We start from the raw sequence: 16,341 nt of genomic DNA, 5'->3' as shown, positions 1-16,341 counted from the left end.
CGGCATCGTGTTGCATTGTGGGATTTGTGTCGAAGACGCGAGGAATCATGGCCGACGCGTTTGGAGACGGTTTGTTCAGCGTGTTTGATGATGAACAAACTACACCCAGCAAAAAGACACTTGTCCCGCTGTCAACAGAGGCTGGGTGAGTTGTTCGGCTTTTTTCCTTGTAGCGCCGTTAAAACAAGTTCCGGCATGTGGAGGCGCGGAGAGAAAAGTTGACATGTACGGAGCATCATGCGTGTTTGTGGGCCAGACCGGCGACAGCAGCCCGGTGTGGGGGGCTCTTTCCCAAACCAGGCAGCTAACTTCTTCAGGAGAGCTCAACAATGGCCCTGAAATGGTCATGTTAAGCAAAAATGGACTCACATTACTCCAGCAAAGTCCTGTTTTTTCTTCTGTTTTTATTGTGGTTCGTTCAGTGGACGGTGTTCTCAAGGCTGTAGGTCTTACAGGGAAGAATAAAAGTTGAGTTAGGCCATTCAGTTTGCTGGTGCTTCGTGTTAGCCCAGTCACACTGGAATATGATCCGATGTCAAATACTTGGAAATGACCAAAAACAGTAATTATGTTGTAATTAAGAAGTTTTTGCATTAATACAACACTTAGTTAATGTTAATGTTATGATAATATAGTTACAAGAGCAAAATTCAGACCTTGTCAGCTGTGTAGTCTGAGGTATAGCAATCCAGTTCCTTGATTATTCCGTTATGTCCACATAATCAAAGGCTGAAATTTAACCAAAAGACAATATCTATCCCAGAGGACATCAGAGATGCACTGAGTCACACTGTCTAATAAAATAAAGGTCCTGGAATGATCATGTTCATTGAAGATTGACTAACATTAATTCAAAGAGTGTATTGTGGTCGATTCAGCCTTTGCAGAGGTGGTTAGAAAATCAAACGCCTAAATGTTGGTCAAGGTTGGATTGTATTTGTCTGAATAAATCAGGCAACAGCAACACTGGATCTGTCTGCTCTCCCTTTCCCAAACAGGAAAGCCGCAGGGAAAAATGACAACGACAGGGATGCCGGCCCAGCTGCCAGGTTAAAGAGGGAGGCGGACAGCGATGGTCCGGAGGATGTGGTGTTCATGAAGAAACCTCGACATGAGGCGGCCTCAGCTTGTGACATAAAGTAAGATCAAGCAGGTTACGACCTAGACTATCTAAAACAAACCTAAAAATATTTTCAGTATATTGATTACTTCATCAGTGTGGTTAGATGGCTCTCATACAGTGCATGTGTGTGTAATACTGCACTTTGTAGGGTGTATTGTGGATTAGTTTTTTTATAATTCAGTTTTACACCCCATCTGTCGTAGCAGATCCAGATCCTGACATGGCTAATAAAATACAGTCATTACATGAATTACTTTATAAACTGTGGTTAGCTGAAGGTTTGGCCTGTGCTGCAGCGTTTGTGTCTGAAGTTGATGTGTAGGTGACGCACGTTTGATCTACTCAGTCTTTCAGATTTCATGCCACAAGTGAAGGTGGAGCAAGTCGAGACTGTGGAGGGATGCTCACATGAGGTAAAGGAAGCACATGAAACCGATATATGATGTTCCTGTCATGTGTCAGACGATTAAACTGCTGCCCCCCCAACAGGTGGCTCTGCCTGCCAGTGAGGAGTACAAACAACTGAAACCTCGAGTGGGGAAAGCAGCCAAGGTACAGTAGGTCTTTACATGTTGTTTTCTTTGGTGGGATTAATTTAGCAGGTTCAAATCTTCAAATAAGTTGCAGCATGATTTCAAAACTTATGTAAGAACAAGCTTCCCAAATGCATTTAGTCTGTATAAAATGTTGTAATATGTTAATGTCATGTAGTAAGGCTGAAATTGAAAAATTTCAAAGTCTTCCGAAGTTTGTTTTCAGTTTCTCCGTTTTTTAAAATCTGGCATTTTAAACGCTTTCAACAACTTTCACTACTAAAAAGCCTATAGTTCATGAAAGTAAGATAATTTTGTAATGAAATGAGAGCAGCATTGTTCGCCTAAAACACAGTAATGATTTATGAAGAGTTCATGTAGAAAGTGCACTCACCTGGTTGGGTTAAAACAGGCAGTGAAGCCATCATTTTTCTTTTTGTTATTATATGATTTCTCTTTCTTGCAGGAATACCCCTTTATTCTTGACCCGTTCCAGCGTGAGGCTATCCTGTGCATTGACAACAACCAGTCGGTGCTCGTGTCTGCACACACCTCTGCCGGCAAGACGGTTTGTGCCGAGTGAGTATCATCAGAATACACGCTGCTATTTGAATAAATCATCTGAATCACGAATTTTGATTTCATCAGCGAAGTTATCAGATTTATTTAAGTTTCCTCTTGTTTCAGGTATGCCATCGCGCTGGCCCTCCGGGAGAAGCAGAGAGTGATTTTCACCAGTCCCATCAAGGCTCTGTCCAACCAGAAGTACAGAGAGATGTATGAGGAGTTTCAGGATGTGGGACTGATGACCGGTGATGTCACCATCAACCCCACGGCCTCCTGCCTTGTCATGACCACAGAGGTACGACAGGCTTGTGACCAGGCAGAGGGAAAGCAGCAGATTTTTGCGATGGCAGGGAAAGTGAGAATTGCCAGAACCAGGGCAAGCTTAAACATTACACATTTTGTATTTTAAACTTTTGCATCAGAAAAAATAATTTCAGTTTGTAACAAGTGAATGGCCGGGGGGAGGGTTTTATCAAAATGTGCTGTGTGCAGTGGGGGCGTGGAGGCAGAACTAATGCGTTAGTTTGACATGTTGCCATGCTGCTGTTGTTGACTGTTTTGTTGTTGTTGTCACAGATCCTGCGGAGTATGTTGTACAGAGGCTCTGAGATCATGAGGGAGGTGGCCTGGGTCATCTTTGACGAGATCCATTACATGAGAGATGCAGGTGTGTAAAGAGTACAGTTGCTAACACTTCATTTTAGTGGGCTGCAAATTTTATGGTGAGTAGGTGATAATTAGCAAGCAATGTATCTGAACTTTCTTTGAAAATACCCCCAAACATTTTCCTCAAAACTGACTGAAAACCAAAACTTTTACTTTTACTGTGTCACCCAACTCATTCTAGATGTGTGTCTGAAATGCATTAGATCTTAAAAATAAAACCTGGGTTTCTATTGGTCATCGAAATGCTGGAATATCATAAATCTTAAAACTGCCTTTACATGTGCAGCTTGAATGCAACTTCAGTTCTGTGCAGCTTAGTGATATTGGAGTTCTACAGGAAAACCATCGAATAAAAATCAGAAATTCAGTTTGCAACATTATTTGCATGTTATTAGTAAGTTTAAGTTTTCAATAAATGTAGAGGTAAATGTTCATGTAATTCAGAGGTAATGTCATCGATTTCAAATATGTTACTTGCTAATTATCACCTACTCGCTATGAAATTCGCAGCCCAGTAAAATGAAGCATTACCATGCAATTTAAACACACACAACTGACTGCCACATGACCGTTGTGCATGGGAATATTGCACCTCACGTATCAAGCTACATGCAAACTTTTTTTTTGACTGAAAAGTCCTTTGTGCTAAAATTTGCAGATAAAAATTAAAGGAGCAATCAGTGATTCCAAATTTCTTATTAGCGTTCTGTCATCCTGTGTATAACTGAGTGTCAAGCCCTCACTAGTTCTGCAGGGTCAGTCGCACTCATTGAATCATTGGTGAAATTGTCAGTTGTCTATGATGCTCAAGAGATGTCAGACTCTGAAACAAGTTATTCATAATCATAGAAACCTTAAGTTTCCCTGCTTTGCAACACCAAATGTGCAGCTGGCTTTCCCAGCACAAACCTCCTCTTCTTCTATGGTCCAAGCTGTAGATGGTAGATATGGACTTTATAATTTATTTATGGTCTAAAATCACTTGGTGATGCTTGAAGTTTCATCAAAGGTTTCGGGAGTCCAGTTTGTTCAGATGTTCAAACAACAAAAACTTGAGACCACATGTAGGATGTGTGTAAACTCCACAGTTCATCTTTTCCTTCTTGTCTTTCACTGAGCTTCTTTGGTTGGCTGTTGGCTAAATAGTCCGCTGCTTTTTCCCCAGATCATCATAAAGAAAGCAATAGCCTATTTGAAGAAAATCATTTGCTTTCAGTTCTACTTCAATTAATGACTCATCAGTGTTTTGCTCATTCTGTAATTAGAGCAGCAGGGCGCAGACATTTTCCTACCAGTCAGGCCAAACCCAAACAACAGCTGAGATGAGGAACAGTTTCAGTGCCAGGCATGATGTCACTGTTCTCATCTGAGACAATAGTCATCTGCTGGTTTGCTTTCACAAACCAGCAGTTGTTACTTCCCACAGCTGGTAAAAAAGGCTCTTCATTGATGTTCCTTTGGTTGGCTGCAGAGATGCTTTTTAGTGAACTGTTCTCTGCAAGGATGCAGCAGCGCTGACCTGCTCTGAGATCTTCCTCCTAACATCAGCTTTTTGTGGGGCTGCAAAGCTGTTCCTGCTTTTGCACCATCTTTAGTGCCTTCTTGCTCTAGAAGATTATAAATGAGTGCATTCTTTTTGCCTAATATTTTGTTTCTGAAGTTGTGACATGGTAATTGATGAATGCACCTGTAATGTACAAACGTGTGGGATTTATCAATACATACACATGGATACAATGGAAACCCCACACCTTCAAACACTTTGCAAATACAGTGGCAGTTGTTTATTAGTACTTCTAATTGTAAGAGGACGTTTACACACTTATTTTCAAAATTATTCATGCATGAGGCTGTTTGTCAGCAGAAATGTGTGAAATCCCTTTGATTTATTGATTTATTGATTTTTTTTTCATATTTCAGAGCGTGGTGTGGTGTGGGAGGAGACCATTATTCTGCTTCCTGACAACGTACACTATGTCTTCCTGTCAGCCACCATCCCCAACGCCAAACAGTTTGCTGAGTGGATCTGCCATCTTCACAAGCAGGTCAGGGCAGATGGAAAGAGTGAGAAGAATCACTGTGAAGCACACACTTTTTAGAATTCTTTCTTTCTTTTTTTAATCTCATTAGTGTTTCGGTATATTTTTGTCTTGTTTTTGTGCCAGTTTTTACACGAGTAATAAAGTATTCCTGTCTCATATCTCCCTGTAGCCGTGCCATGTGGTTTACACAGACTACCGTCCAACTCCTCTGCAACACTACATCTTCCCAGCAGGGGGCGATGGACTCCACTTGGTGGTGGATGAGAACGTAAGAAAACCTGCTCACTGATGTCTGGGAATGCTTATGAATATTTTATTACTTTTGTCATAAGTCTATCATCAGCCTCTTGTTCAGTTTTTTCCACTGAGAAAACTAATCTGATCTGATTATATGCCAGGTCGCCTGTACATACTTTGCGTTTGCTTTATGTTTATTGGCATGCTTCCAACTGGGACCGGTCTTTACATGCCAGATGTGAAGAATAGCTCTAGTCTGATGTGTGTTTTTGCATACTATTCTTCAGGGAGACTTCAGAGAAGACAATTTCAACACAGCCATGCAGGTGCTTAGAGATGCCGGGGATCCTGGGAGCAGCAGAGGAGGGGGCAAGTGGGACCCAAGAGGACGGCGAGGAGGAACTAAAGGTGTGTTTGCCAGTTTCAAGGTTATATTGCTCCAGACATTAACATAAATGTTTTTAAATTCAGTTATTAAATGTAAGTGTGTGTGTGTGTGTGTGTGTGTGTGTGTGTGTGCTTGTGCTCGCACATGCACGTACTGTCTCCCCAGGTCCATCCAGTGTGTTCAAGATAGTGAAGATGATCATGGAGAGAAACTTCCAGCCTGTCATTATTTTCAGCTTCAGCAAGAAGGAGTGTGAGGCCTACGCTTTGCAAGTGTCCAAGCTGGACTTCAACACAGGTGTGTGCTTTATTTTGTTCATAGCCACCTATGATACAAGCTTTCTGCCTGTATCACAACTAATGTATTTCTGTAGGCATTTATCCACTTATTTCCAGAGAAATCAGGAAGCCCTGCTCTGTGTCTGTCATTGTCAGGCAGATTCAGAGAAAATTATGATAGTACAGTACTGTAGAAGTACCCATAAACAAATGTGAAATGGGCCAAAAATTTCATGCACTTAATTAAGTGTAAATTCTGGCAATTGTGGCCTGAAGGAAATATTTGGCAGGTGTAAGATGTGACAGTCCAGTGGCTGCCGAATGAAATTTTGGGTGACTGGCACAAATCTAAATGAATAATTTTCTCTGTTGCACATGTGCCAGCAACGGAAAAACCTTGCTTGGGTCCCCATCTGCTTAGAAATTATCAAATGTCAGCTTGACATGAAGTGCCTCTTATTTGGCTAAAATGAAACTTTTTTTGTGTGTGAGCCATCCTTTGCCTACATAGCAGCTGTCAAAGTAGCACTACAGGTGCATTAAACAATGTGACTATTTCTGGTTAGATTTTGAAGAGTTGTTGAGCTCCTTGCATTTCTGTGCTGAAGTGCTGGCATAAATACTCGTTTTGTCACAAAATGCTCTGTAAGAGTGGGCAATGAAGAGTAGGAGAGCTGAAATTAACCATGCGGAGCAGCTCACCAAAATGCTAAATTGTTGGCAAGGCAGGCTGGGCGAATCCTCCCCTCTCAGGATGGCATGAATATGGTGCATTGTGCCAGCACAGCTGCTCATGCTGTTTGGTCCAGTGGAGAGTGAGGAGATGCTTCAGAAGGACAGATCTCTGCATGATGGCAGATAATTTACCAGCAGACCGAGCTTGGCTCACCTCCATCTGCTTTAGGTGTTTTCAGTGAAATAAAACATACTTAAGAGGACTTCTTCAGAGTAATTATGCTCCACTCATTTTTTTTATTTGATTTATTTGCATTTTGGCATGCTCAAAAATAAGAGGGTTTCCTTTTGTATCCAGCTGTAAAAATACTCCAAAGGCCCTTTTCAGTTTTGTATAAACATTAAAAAAAAGGAAGAAAAAACATGACTGCATTATTATTATTATTATTAAGATCAGGACATTTTATTTTCAGAAAAACATTGAAATAAAACTATTTTTATTATTTTTTTATTTTAAAGTTGTTTTGGAAAAATGAATATGATTGGGGGACTATGAGAGGTCAAGACAAAAACAATTTCTACTTAAAACCAAAGTATTGTCAAAAAGAAACAAAGAACTTGATATACTTTAGATGCTTTTGTTGTATTTGCAGTATTTTTTGCAACCTTTTCTGCTTTTTTTTTTTTTTTTTTTTTTTTTTTATTTTTGCAGGTCTCATTCTCTCTTCTTTGCAATTCTATTTCTAGGTGTTTCACTTAGTCTCTTTTCCATATGGGTGTGGCGTTATAGGAGTGGGGTGTGTCCAAAGAGGAAGAGACAGGATTTGGAGGTCGTCAGCTTGACGGACCATGCTCACACACCACAGCATGACTGATCACACACACACATACACACACACGGCTGCTGATGCAGGACTCTGAAGTCGTTTCCTGCATCAGCATGTGTCAGAACAACTGCCAAATCCCATCTCTTCCTCTGCGGACACGCCACACTCCGCTGACCCCGCCCCCACGTCGAGAAGAGACCTCAAAGTGAAATGAAAAGAAATGAGCTCTGCAAAAAGTATTGCAAAGAAAAGAAAGGTATTGCAAACTAAGGTGTTGTTTGTTTGTTTGTTTACAACACTTCAGTTCTTGCAATAATTTGTTTGCAATTCTATGTGGCCTCATCCTAACTCAAATGACATTATGATGGATAAATGTGCATAGCTAGACACCTAGTACTGCCCATTATGGCGTTTTGTTGGTACTGCAGGTCACATGACAGCTGATACTGTTCTAGTGACCAAACCACTGACAATGCTTTGAATAATGTATAGAAGTCAGTTGTGAACATCACTTCCTTAAAATACTTTTTGTAAGCACTCATGAAAAGCAAAAAACCTCATGTCATAACTGAGCATTTCATAGTTCTCTAAGCTCTCCAGTAGCCTAAGGGGCTCATTTTATTGAAACACTTTTGAACGACGTGGCTGTGACTCAGAAACTGAAAATGAGCCACTCTGCTCCTCTGTTTTCTCCTCTGCAAAGTATTAATTTATTCATCAATACACCATTATTCAGAAATGTAGCTCCCTCACAGGCCAGATCATCGAACTTCTGTGTGTTTATAGGCAGGCTGTTGCTGGTATGGAGTTCTTCTGTGTGTGTGTGTGTGTGTGTGTGTGTGTGTGTGTAGCAGGGTCACCGTGAGGAGAGGGAGCCACGTGGCTCCCCTTGTGTCTCTCTCTCTCTCTCTCTACCCCCCACCCCCCTGCTCTTTCCTTCTTTTCTGCTTTTCATGTTCTCCTCCATATCTTTTACTCTCTTTCCCCTGCGTGCTGCTAGTCTCCCTCTCTCCCTCCCTCTCGCACGCTGTGACACATAGTTTCTGGGCAGTGTGTTTGGAATGTTAAAACTGCCTTGGACTCAAGGGACTGGCTGGTGCCAGGACACAAACCTACAGCCCAACACACTAAGGAACTTCAGCCACACACGGACAGACAAGATACTATAGAGGAAGAGTGCTGTCACATAGAAAGAGAGAGAGACTGACACGGGTCCAAATTGTGTTGTTGTGGCTCTGATGTGGAGCAGTAAAAGTGGAGGTGAATGTTTCCACAGACTACTGTGCTTAGCTGTGTGGCTGAAGTCTGCTCTGAGCCTCAAGAAGCCCTGCTCTGTGTCTGTTATTGTCAGACGTAACATTTAAGGCAGATGTCTTGGTGTAATGTTCCCATGCTGCAGCCATGGTCCTAGTTTTTTACATGTATGTGTTTTTTGACATGTATTTAACCAGGTAAGTTGCATTGAAATGTAAACAATTCTTGAACTAGGGCTGAACCATACGGTAAATAAAATCATATTGCAATTAATTCAACAGATAATGTGATTGCAGTTCACAATTCACAATTTTAATCGTTTTATCATCATAATTATCATTTTAGCAACATAATTTTAATTTTCATAGAGGAAAAAAACAATGCTGGGGTCTGTATCAAACAAACTTTCTTAAATCTGTAAAATACAATTTGTAGGCCAGGGGGCTCTGTAGCACTACAACACTTCATTTACAACTGTGTTTTTTGTCACTTATTCAGCCTTTATCAAAAATTGCAGCTCCTCTGATTTGGTGATTACCAATCCATATTGTTAATTACCAATTCAAATTGTTGAATTGTTAAGCCCTGTCTTGAACCTTAATCTCTTTTGTGCCTCACATTTCTGGTAGATATAGACACATATGTAGGTTATGTCAGAGGTTTTCAAAGATAAAGGTATTCAGTGGCCATGTTTGACTCTCAAAAAGTAAAGAGTGCAAAGCAAAATGTCTGATGAAGAGTAAAATACCTGTCAGAGGGAACAGCAGCACAGTTCTCCTTAAAAGGATGAATAAAATTCAACAAGGAGCCTGAGGTAATAAAGTGCTCATTGAAACAGTCCAGCATTTCAGATTTATCAGATCTACTGAGGGACTCCTAACCCATACATGAGGGTCTCTCGGCCCTTTGAACAGGCAACCCGTGAGAGCTTTATGGCTTTCCAAAATGTCCTGGGTTATTTTATGTTATAACCTTTAATAAACAAATGTACTTTATGAAACTTTATTACTTTTTTTGTAATTGTAGATATACTAATGATGCATTTGTCAAAAACAAGTCAGCTCTATTGCTTGTTCTTTTACTGTCATGCTCATGAAGTAAATTTGGTAATTTGGTTGTAAATCATGTGTTTACATGGCCCCTCACTCTTTTCTTGGGAAACGGAGCCTGCAATTTCAATAAAACCATCACTGAAAATTTTCCCCTAGCATTTTTCAAATCGTCAGTATGAAAAATCTCTTTCACTGAAAATGTGATAAAGTAAGCTGCAAACCTTTAAAATGATGTGCGGCTTGGCCTTGGGAATTTTAGTACATCTAATTCAGGCAATTATGTAGCGATCACTTATGCATTTAGCAAAAAAAGAAAACATCAACAGGAATATTAGCCAGGCTTACATCAATTAGTGATGACTTCTGAGAACGTTTTAGATTGTGGTGGATAGGAAAATCACTCGGGGTGATGCAAATCACCAAACTTAAAAAATCATTTGACACATGATGCCAGTTGCAGATTAAATTGCGGACCGAATTTATACTTCAGGTTTGATAAAAGATGCATCAGTGAGGACTGAGTGTCACTAAAAGCTGAAGGACATCGGTAACAACCAGCAACTGTAACGTGACAAGTCCACACATCTCAAGATTCAGAGCCAAAGTATTTCTAGTCAGAAATAGTGATGCCCTCACCTGAGCCAGGTCTCTGATAAATCATTTCATCGGCATCATTTGATTCAGGCCAAAGGTGAAGAACATCTATGTTGGAAAAGATAATGTGTTCATGAATATGAATGATATCCAAGCCAGATTTGTACTCGAAACAGCTGTACTAATACGACTAAGGTTAAAACCCACGTGAACAATCGGCAGGAAAAGAACAACCAGGCAGCACGCCAGGCAACCAGGCACTATTTCTTGGTATTAATAAATGCTGCAAAATTGCAATGGGAAATAAGAGGTAGGAATTACATCAGAGGTTACTCGCTCCATGTCCAGGAGAGTGCAACATGGGGATTCCTGTATCTTAGACATCTTTACCATTTGTCCCACAGAGTCAGTAGATGGAGCAAATACAAAAAATGTGTCATGGTAAGATTTGTGTGTGTGTGTGTGTGTGTGTGTTGGAGGCCGGGTTGAGAACCACACAGGTGCAGGAATTATATGAAATATGCTGCGTTGGCGTTGCGCTAACACTGAGAAGCTTTCTTGACAGCTACGGCAAAACGTGAACTGCGAGCCATTCACCTTAATTGTTTCTGGACCGTGTGTGTCATTTGTTCTAGATGAGGAGAAACGGCTGGTGGAGGAAGTGTTCAACAACGCCGTGGACTGTCTTTCCGATGAAGACAAGAAGCTACCTCAGGTCAGGAGGACGTGACTCGCGCTTGTGCACTCCCACTCTCTTTCGTCACATCTCAAGTGATGTTTTTACAATCATCCATTCTGCTCTGACTTAAAACCACTGCTGAGCCCATCTGTGCTACCTTGTAAGCCCTCAGGGGGAAAAAAAAAGCCTCCCCATTTCCCTCTGAGTCAGTTTCTACTGTGGCGAGGCGGCTTTGTGTAAAGGGTTACACACATGCCGCATAAGAGCTCAAACACTGGGCTTCTGTTGTGCAACCGTGCTGTGTTAAGTCACTCTATGAAAACCAGCCCTGTTGAGGTAATGGTTGTTAGTGGGTGAACCACTACAACATGAGCCAACCACAAATCATGCTTCACTTACATGGCTTGATGCTTCTATTTTGGATGAAGCATGGTCATTTTTTTTCCTCATCTCTTCTTGTTTCAGTCTTATTGCTTGGTCTTGCAAATTGTGCATATGCACCACGACACACACAAATAAACAAATACCTCCTTACTCCTTCTTATGTGTATCGTCCAGGTGGAGCATGTGCTGCCGCTGTTGAAGAGGGGGATAGGTATCCACCATGGAGGCCTACTGCCCATCCTGAAAGAGACCATAGAGATCCTTTTCTCTGAAGGTCTACTCAAGGTAGGAGATGTGGACCCTCTCCAAAACACACCGAAACAAAAAAAATGAAGAGTTAATTTGCAAAAACAGCTAAATGCCATTCAGAGACAGCCTAAACAGGTGACACAAACAGGCCATGTGTCGCAAACTGTGGTAAAACCCCCAATTGACAGCATAGTCCGAAGGTACTGTACTGCATACATGTCCAAAGAATGCTCCTAAAAGCTGAATAGTATCAACATATCCCACGTCTTAATCGGAAAATGCTACATTTGGAAAAAAAAAGCCTCATTAGGACTATCCAAACAGAATATGCTGTTTACATGAGCTGTATCAAATTCGTGATATTTCCATAATTGGAATAATAGTGGAAAATTGGTGTGCATGTAGCAGCGAGTGTCTGGAACACCAATCATCCTCAGAGCGGTGAATATGTAGAGCTACCATCAGACTGGACACAGGGTTCCACATTTTAATAAGGTCGCCTTGAAGCTCTCTTTTGTGTACCAGACAGTCATAAAGTTAAATGAAGTGCGCAATCCCAGATCAGATTTTGGCTGAAGCGCCCTGATATCTGCACTACGTATTGTCCTCAGTGAGTTTTATGTTATGTAAATAAGTTATGTATACATCTTTGTCTCCTGTCCAAATAATATGTGCTGTTACAAATGGAGCCGATTTCAGCCCCAGCTGACAATAAAGCATAAATCATCATCATCATCATCATCATAAGCAAACATAGTTCCCACAGGCTGAAGGAGAAACAGTCCCGTCTGTTATGATGTAGATGTTTTTGTTTTGTTTTTCATAAACGTTTACATAATTGATGACTTTATTGGCAAATGGTGTTCAAAGGTTGTTGCCATTCAATTAGGAGTTTGACTGCTGATGCAAACCACGGGCTTGGTGTCACGGACACGACACAGATGTGCTCATCACACAGCTGCTTTGGGGATTGTTTCAATAATACAATACCTGTGGAACCCTGTGGAAAAGTGATTTCCTGTCACAGAGCGCTGACTCCTGAAGCATGACGAAACCGTTGCCTCAGCATGGCGAAATGAGAGAGATTTTCTCAATGTGCTGCTGTTTTCCAGTCCCAACAGGATGGCTCTTACTTAGAAGAGAATGAGCCTCTTTGTCACACTTAATATAATGTGTAGTATACGTAACCTGTAATGTGATATGCATACCAACTTCATTTCTTATATTCTTACAGGATATTTTCCTTATGAAAAACTACAACACACAGTAATATTGAGAACTGATTGGCATTGATGCAGTCCAGACATTTCCCATCTTAATCTAAACACAAGTTATGCAGCTGGATCAAAATGTCCAGATTTAGTCATTTTTTTCTGATGTCTAACTGAATATTGAGATGAAGTCGTATTAATGGCAGCTTTTCATCTTTAACCCAGGCCCTGTTTGCCACGGAGACATTTGCTATGGGCATCAACATGCCAGCCCGCACTGTGCTCTTCACCAGCGCTCGCAAGTTTGACGGGAAGAACCACCGATTTGTAAGAACACACACGGAGATATGGTCACTTACATGTTAATTATTCAGGGCACTCGGTCAAGAGGAAGTTTCCTCCTCCTCCGCGGCAATGTTGGATTAGTTCCCCTGCCGTACAATTTCACCCTGACTCTGAGCTTTAAAGCCGCATCACTGACCCGAGAGCAGCGTAGGGGTGCTGCTGCTGCTCTGAAGCCTTTATAAGGCCTTGGAGCCCCGCAGCTTATCGTCACATAAACAGCCACGTGTTGTTTATATGAACTGGGGGCCATGGATCAAGCTGCTGTCACTTAGAAGCACCCTTCATCTTCACTTCATACACATGGACTTCAGTTCACACACACACGCACGTGCGCGCACACACACACACACACACACTAACACTAACTTGAAGAGAATGCAAGAGAGAAACTGCCCTCCAAGAGGTTCATCAGGAACATCTGGTGCCTCAGCTGGTGCCAAAGCTCCACGCAGGCACTCACACACTCAAAACACATACAAACTCTCATTCCACCACACTTTGTTCCAATTCATGATTTGAGCTCAAGAGCCTGGAATGAGGATCAGATTATTTCAACACTGAATTAATCGGATCTTCTTTTTTCTTTTCTTTTTTCCTTTTTTCATCTTTATTGCCCCAAGACCAGCGGAGATACGGAGCTCAATCAGAGCCATGTGCGGAGCAGAGAATGCTTCCAGCATCAAACCAACTGGCTCAGTCATTTCCTCATTAGAAAAGACAATATTATCATCTACAGTGGCATGCAAACGTTTGGGCACCTCTGGCCAAAATTTCTATAACTGATTAGCTAAGCAAGTAAAAGATGACCTGGTTTCCAAAAGGCATAAAGTTAAATATGATACATTTCTTTACTATTTTAAGCAAGATTACTTTTTTTATTTCTATCTTTTATAATTTCAAAAAGGAAAAAGGCCTGAAGTGAAAGTTTGGGCACCCTGCATGTTCGGTACTTAGTAGCACCCCCTATGTCAAGCTTGTAGCCAGCTAAGAGTCTTTCAGTTCTTGTTTGGGGGTTTTTGCCCATTCTTCCTTGCAAAAGGCTTCTAATTTTGTGAGATTCTTGGGCCGTCTTGCCTGCACTGCTCTTTTGAAGTCTATCCACAGATTTTCAATGATGTTTAAGTCAGCTTGCGCCTCTTGAGGTAGGCCATTGTGTATTTTGCGGTGTGTTAAGGATCATTATCCTGTTATAGAAGCCATCCCCTTTTCACCAGCTTCACTGTCTGTAAAAAAGCTTTCCAGCTTTTTTTTACAGACGGTGTGATGTTTGCTCCCAGAATTTGCTGGTATTTAGTTGAATTCATTCTTCCCTCTACCAGTGAAATGCTCCCCATGCCACTGGCAGCAACACAAGCACAAAGCATGATCGATCCACCCCAGTGCTTAACAGTCGAAGGGGCGTTCTGTGCTGTTTTTCTCAACACACCTTTGCTCACTGTGGCCAGAAAGTTCTATGTTAACTTCATCAGTCCACAGGACTTGTTTCCAAAATGCATCAGGCTCGTTTAGATGCTCCTTTGCAAACCTCTGATGCTGAATTCTGTGGTGAAGACACAGGAAAAGTTTTCCTCTGCTGACTCTGCTTGACCATGAAGGTCATATTTGTGCAGGTGTTGCTGCGCAGGAGAACAGTGCACCACCACTCCAGAGTCTGCTAAATCTTCCTGAAGGCCTTTTGCAGTTAAACAGGGGTTTTGATTTGGCTTTCTAGCAGTCCTATGAGCAATTCGTTCTGAGCGTTGTCTCGGTCCTCCAGACCTCAGCTTGACCTCCACTGTTCCTGTTAACTGCCATTACTTAATTACATTACAAACTATGGAAATGGCTACCTGAAAACACTTTGCTATCTTCTTATAGCCATCTCCTGCTTAGTGGGCATTATTTTAATTTTCAGAGTGCTCGGCAACTGCTTAGGAGCCCATAGTTGCTGATTGGTGGGACAAGATTTGAGGAGTCAGGGTATTTATAAAGCTTTGAAATTTGCATCACTTGGCCTTTCCTAATGATGACTGTGAACAAGCCACAGCCTTAACAAGCTAAAGTGGAGTGCCCAAACTTTTTACTCTAAAATTTTACAAAACAAAAATAATACACTAATCTGGATTAAAATGGGTTGTTTTAGTTATAGCCAAATTGTAGAGTATATAACTACATTTTGTGGAGATTGTGGATGTGTTGCTGCAGTGGACACAAGTTATGTCGTGGATATATTCATTTAGCATAACATGATGCATGGTTTGTGTATTACTCTCCAGGTAACCTGCTAATTCGGTCCACAGTAGCCAACTTGTCCATACAGGCTCACTTGTAGATTTATATGCTAATATCTTAAACACTGAATAAGCCACAATATGTTCTTTCCTGTATCTCGTGTATTGATATCTAGGGGAAGAGAAAGAAGGGAAGGAGAGGGGAGAAGAAAGGGGGAAAAAAGGGAATGAAACAACAATTTTACACAATTCTATATAAGATTTAATTATATTTTTATAGTTTAAAAGTTCAAAGAACTCAAAATATGGATGGGGCGTGGTTAAAGTTATAATCTGGATCATAGTAGGTTTAAATGGACTGCGATCAATTTTTTTTCTGGATCCACATTCGTTTTATGTATTATTCACATCTTTTTTTTGTAAATGCAAATGTATGTACATTTATAATGCATATGTGGTTAGTGAATAGAGTAGTTGTGTTATGCACTGTCAACACAATATTTAAGTCACTTGATTTTGTTATGTAATGTCTCCACCATAATTAAAGTAAATGGGAAAAAAGTTTGCTATAGAAATACCATTCATATTTAGCACAGCATATAGTTCCATTTTCACTCAAAGATGTACACTTGTTTTTTCCCTCCACCATCAGAAGTTTGTACGCCTGTGAAATCTAAGTAATTTAATCTAATCCAAGTTTTTCTCATAGGAGAATAGGCTTTTCTTTGCCGTCTTTGTCAGAACCACATAAATGCCTCAAACTCCATTTATAAAAATGCATGTGACACAAATGGCTTTGTTTTTTAGTGTTATATTTGTGTTTTCACATGGTCTAGATCACATCAGGTGAATACATCCAGATGTCTGGGCGTGCTGGGAGGAGAGGAATGGACAAGAGAGGAATTGTTATTTTCATGGTGGATGAGAAGATGAGCCCGGCTGTTGGCAAACAGCTACTCAAGGTACTTTGCATCTGTCTGCCATGGAGCTGTCAGTCCAAACGTGTGATAATGTTGGATTAAAAGTC

At 41.0% G+C, this 16,341-nt stretch overlaps 1 protein-coding gene across 2 annotated transcripts in view; it reads left to right on the top strand.

The window, feature by feature from the left end:
• Positions 1-25: 25 nt before the first annotated feature.
• The window catches only part of mtrex (Mtr4 exosome RNA helicase), a 26,896-nt gene continuing 10,580 nt past the window's right edge, over positions 26-16,341 (top strand). For both annotated transcript variants that reach the window (XM_030064869.1, XM_030064870.1), the window contains exons 1-15: positions 26-145; positions 999-1,139; positions 1,470-1,536; positions 1,613-1,675; positions 2,123-2,235; positions 2,344-2,518; positions 2,800-2,890; positions 4,810-4,934; positions 5,101-5,199; positions 5,456-5,576; positions 5,722-5,853; positions 10,872-10,951; positions 11,474-11,584; positions 12,985-13,086; positions 16,151-16,276. In XM_030064869.1, coding sequence (XP_029920729.1) covers positions 48-145; positions 999-1,139; positions 1,470-1,536; positions 1,613-1,675; positions 2,123-2,235; positions 2,344-2,518; positions 2,800-2,890; positions 4,810-4,934; positions 5,101-5,199; positions 5,456-5,576; positions 5,722-5,853; positions 10,872-10,951; positions 11,474-11,584; positions 12,985-13,086; positions 16,151-16,276 — 1,644 coding nt within the window. In that variant the 5' untranslated portion in view covers positions 26-47. The remainder of the gene's footprint in view (positions 146-998; positions 1,140-1,469; positions 1,537-1,612; positions 1,676-2,122; positions 2,236-2,343; positions 2,519-2,799; positions 2,891-4,809; positions 4,935-5,100; positions 5,200-5,455; positions 5,577-5,721; positions 5,854-10,871; positions 10,952-11,473; positions 11,585-12,984; positions 13,087-16,150; positions 16,277-16,341) is intronic.

The sequence above is a fragment of the Myripristis murdjan genome, chromosome 12 (assembly GCF_902150065.1).
Source record: "Myripristis murdjan chromosome 12, fMyrMur1.1, whole genome shotgun sequence".
NCBI lineage: Eukaryota > Metazoa > Chordata > Actinopteri > Holocentriformes > Holocentridae > Myripristis > Myripristis murdjan.
Note: the sequence above shows the minus strand (reverse complement) of the source record. Positions and strands in the feature narration are given on the sequence as shown.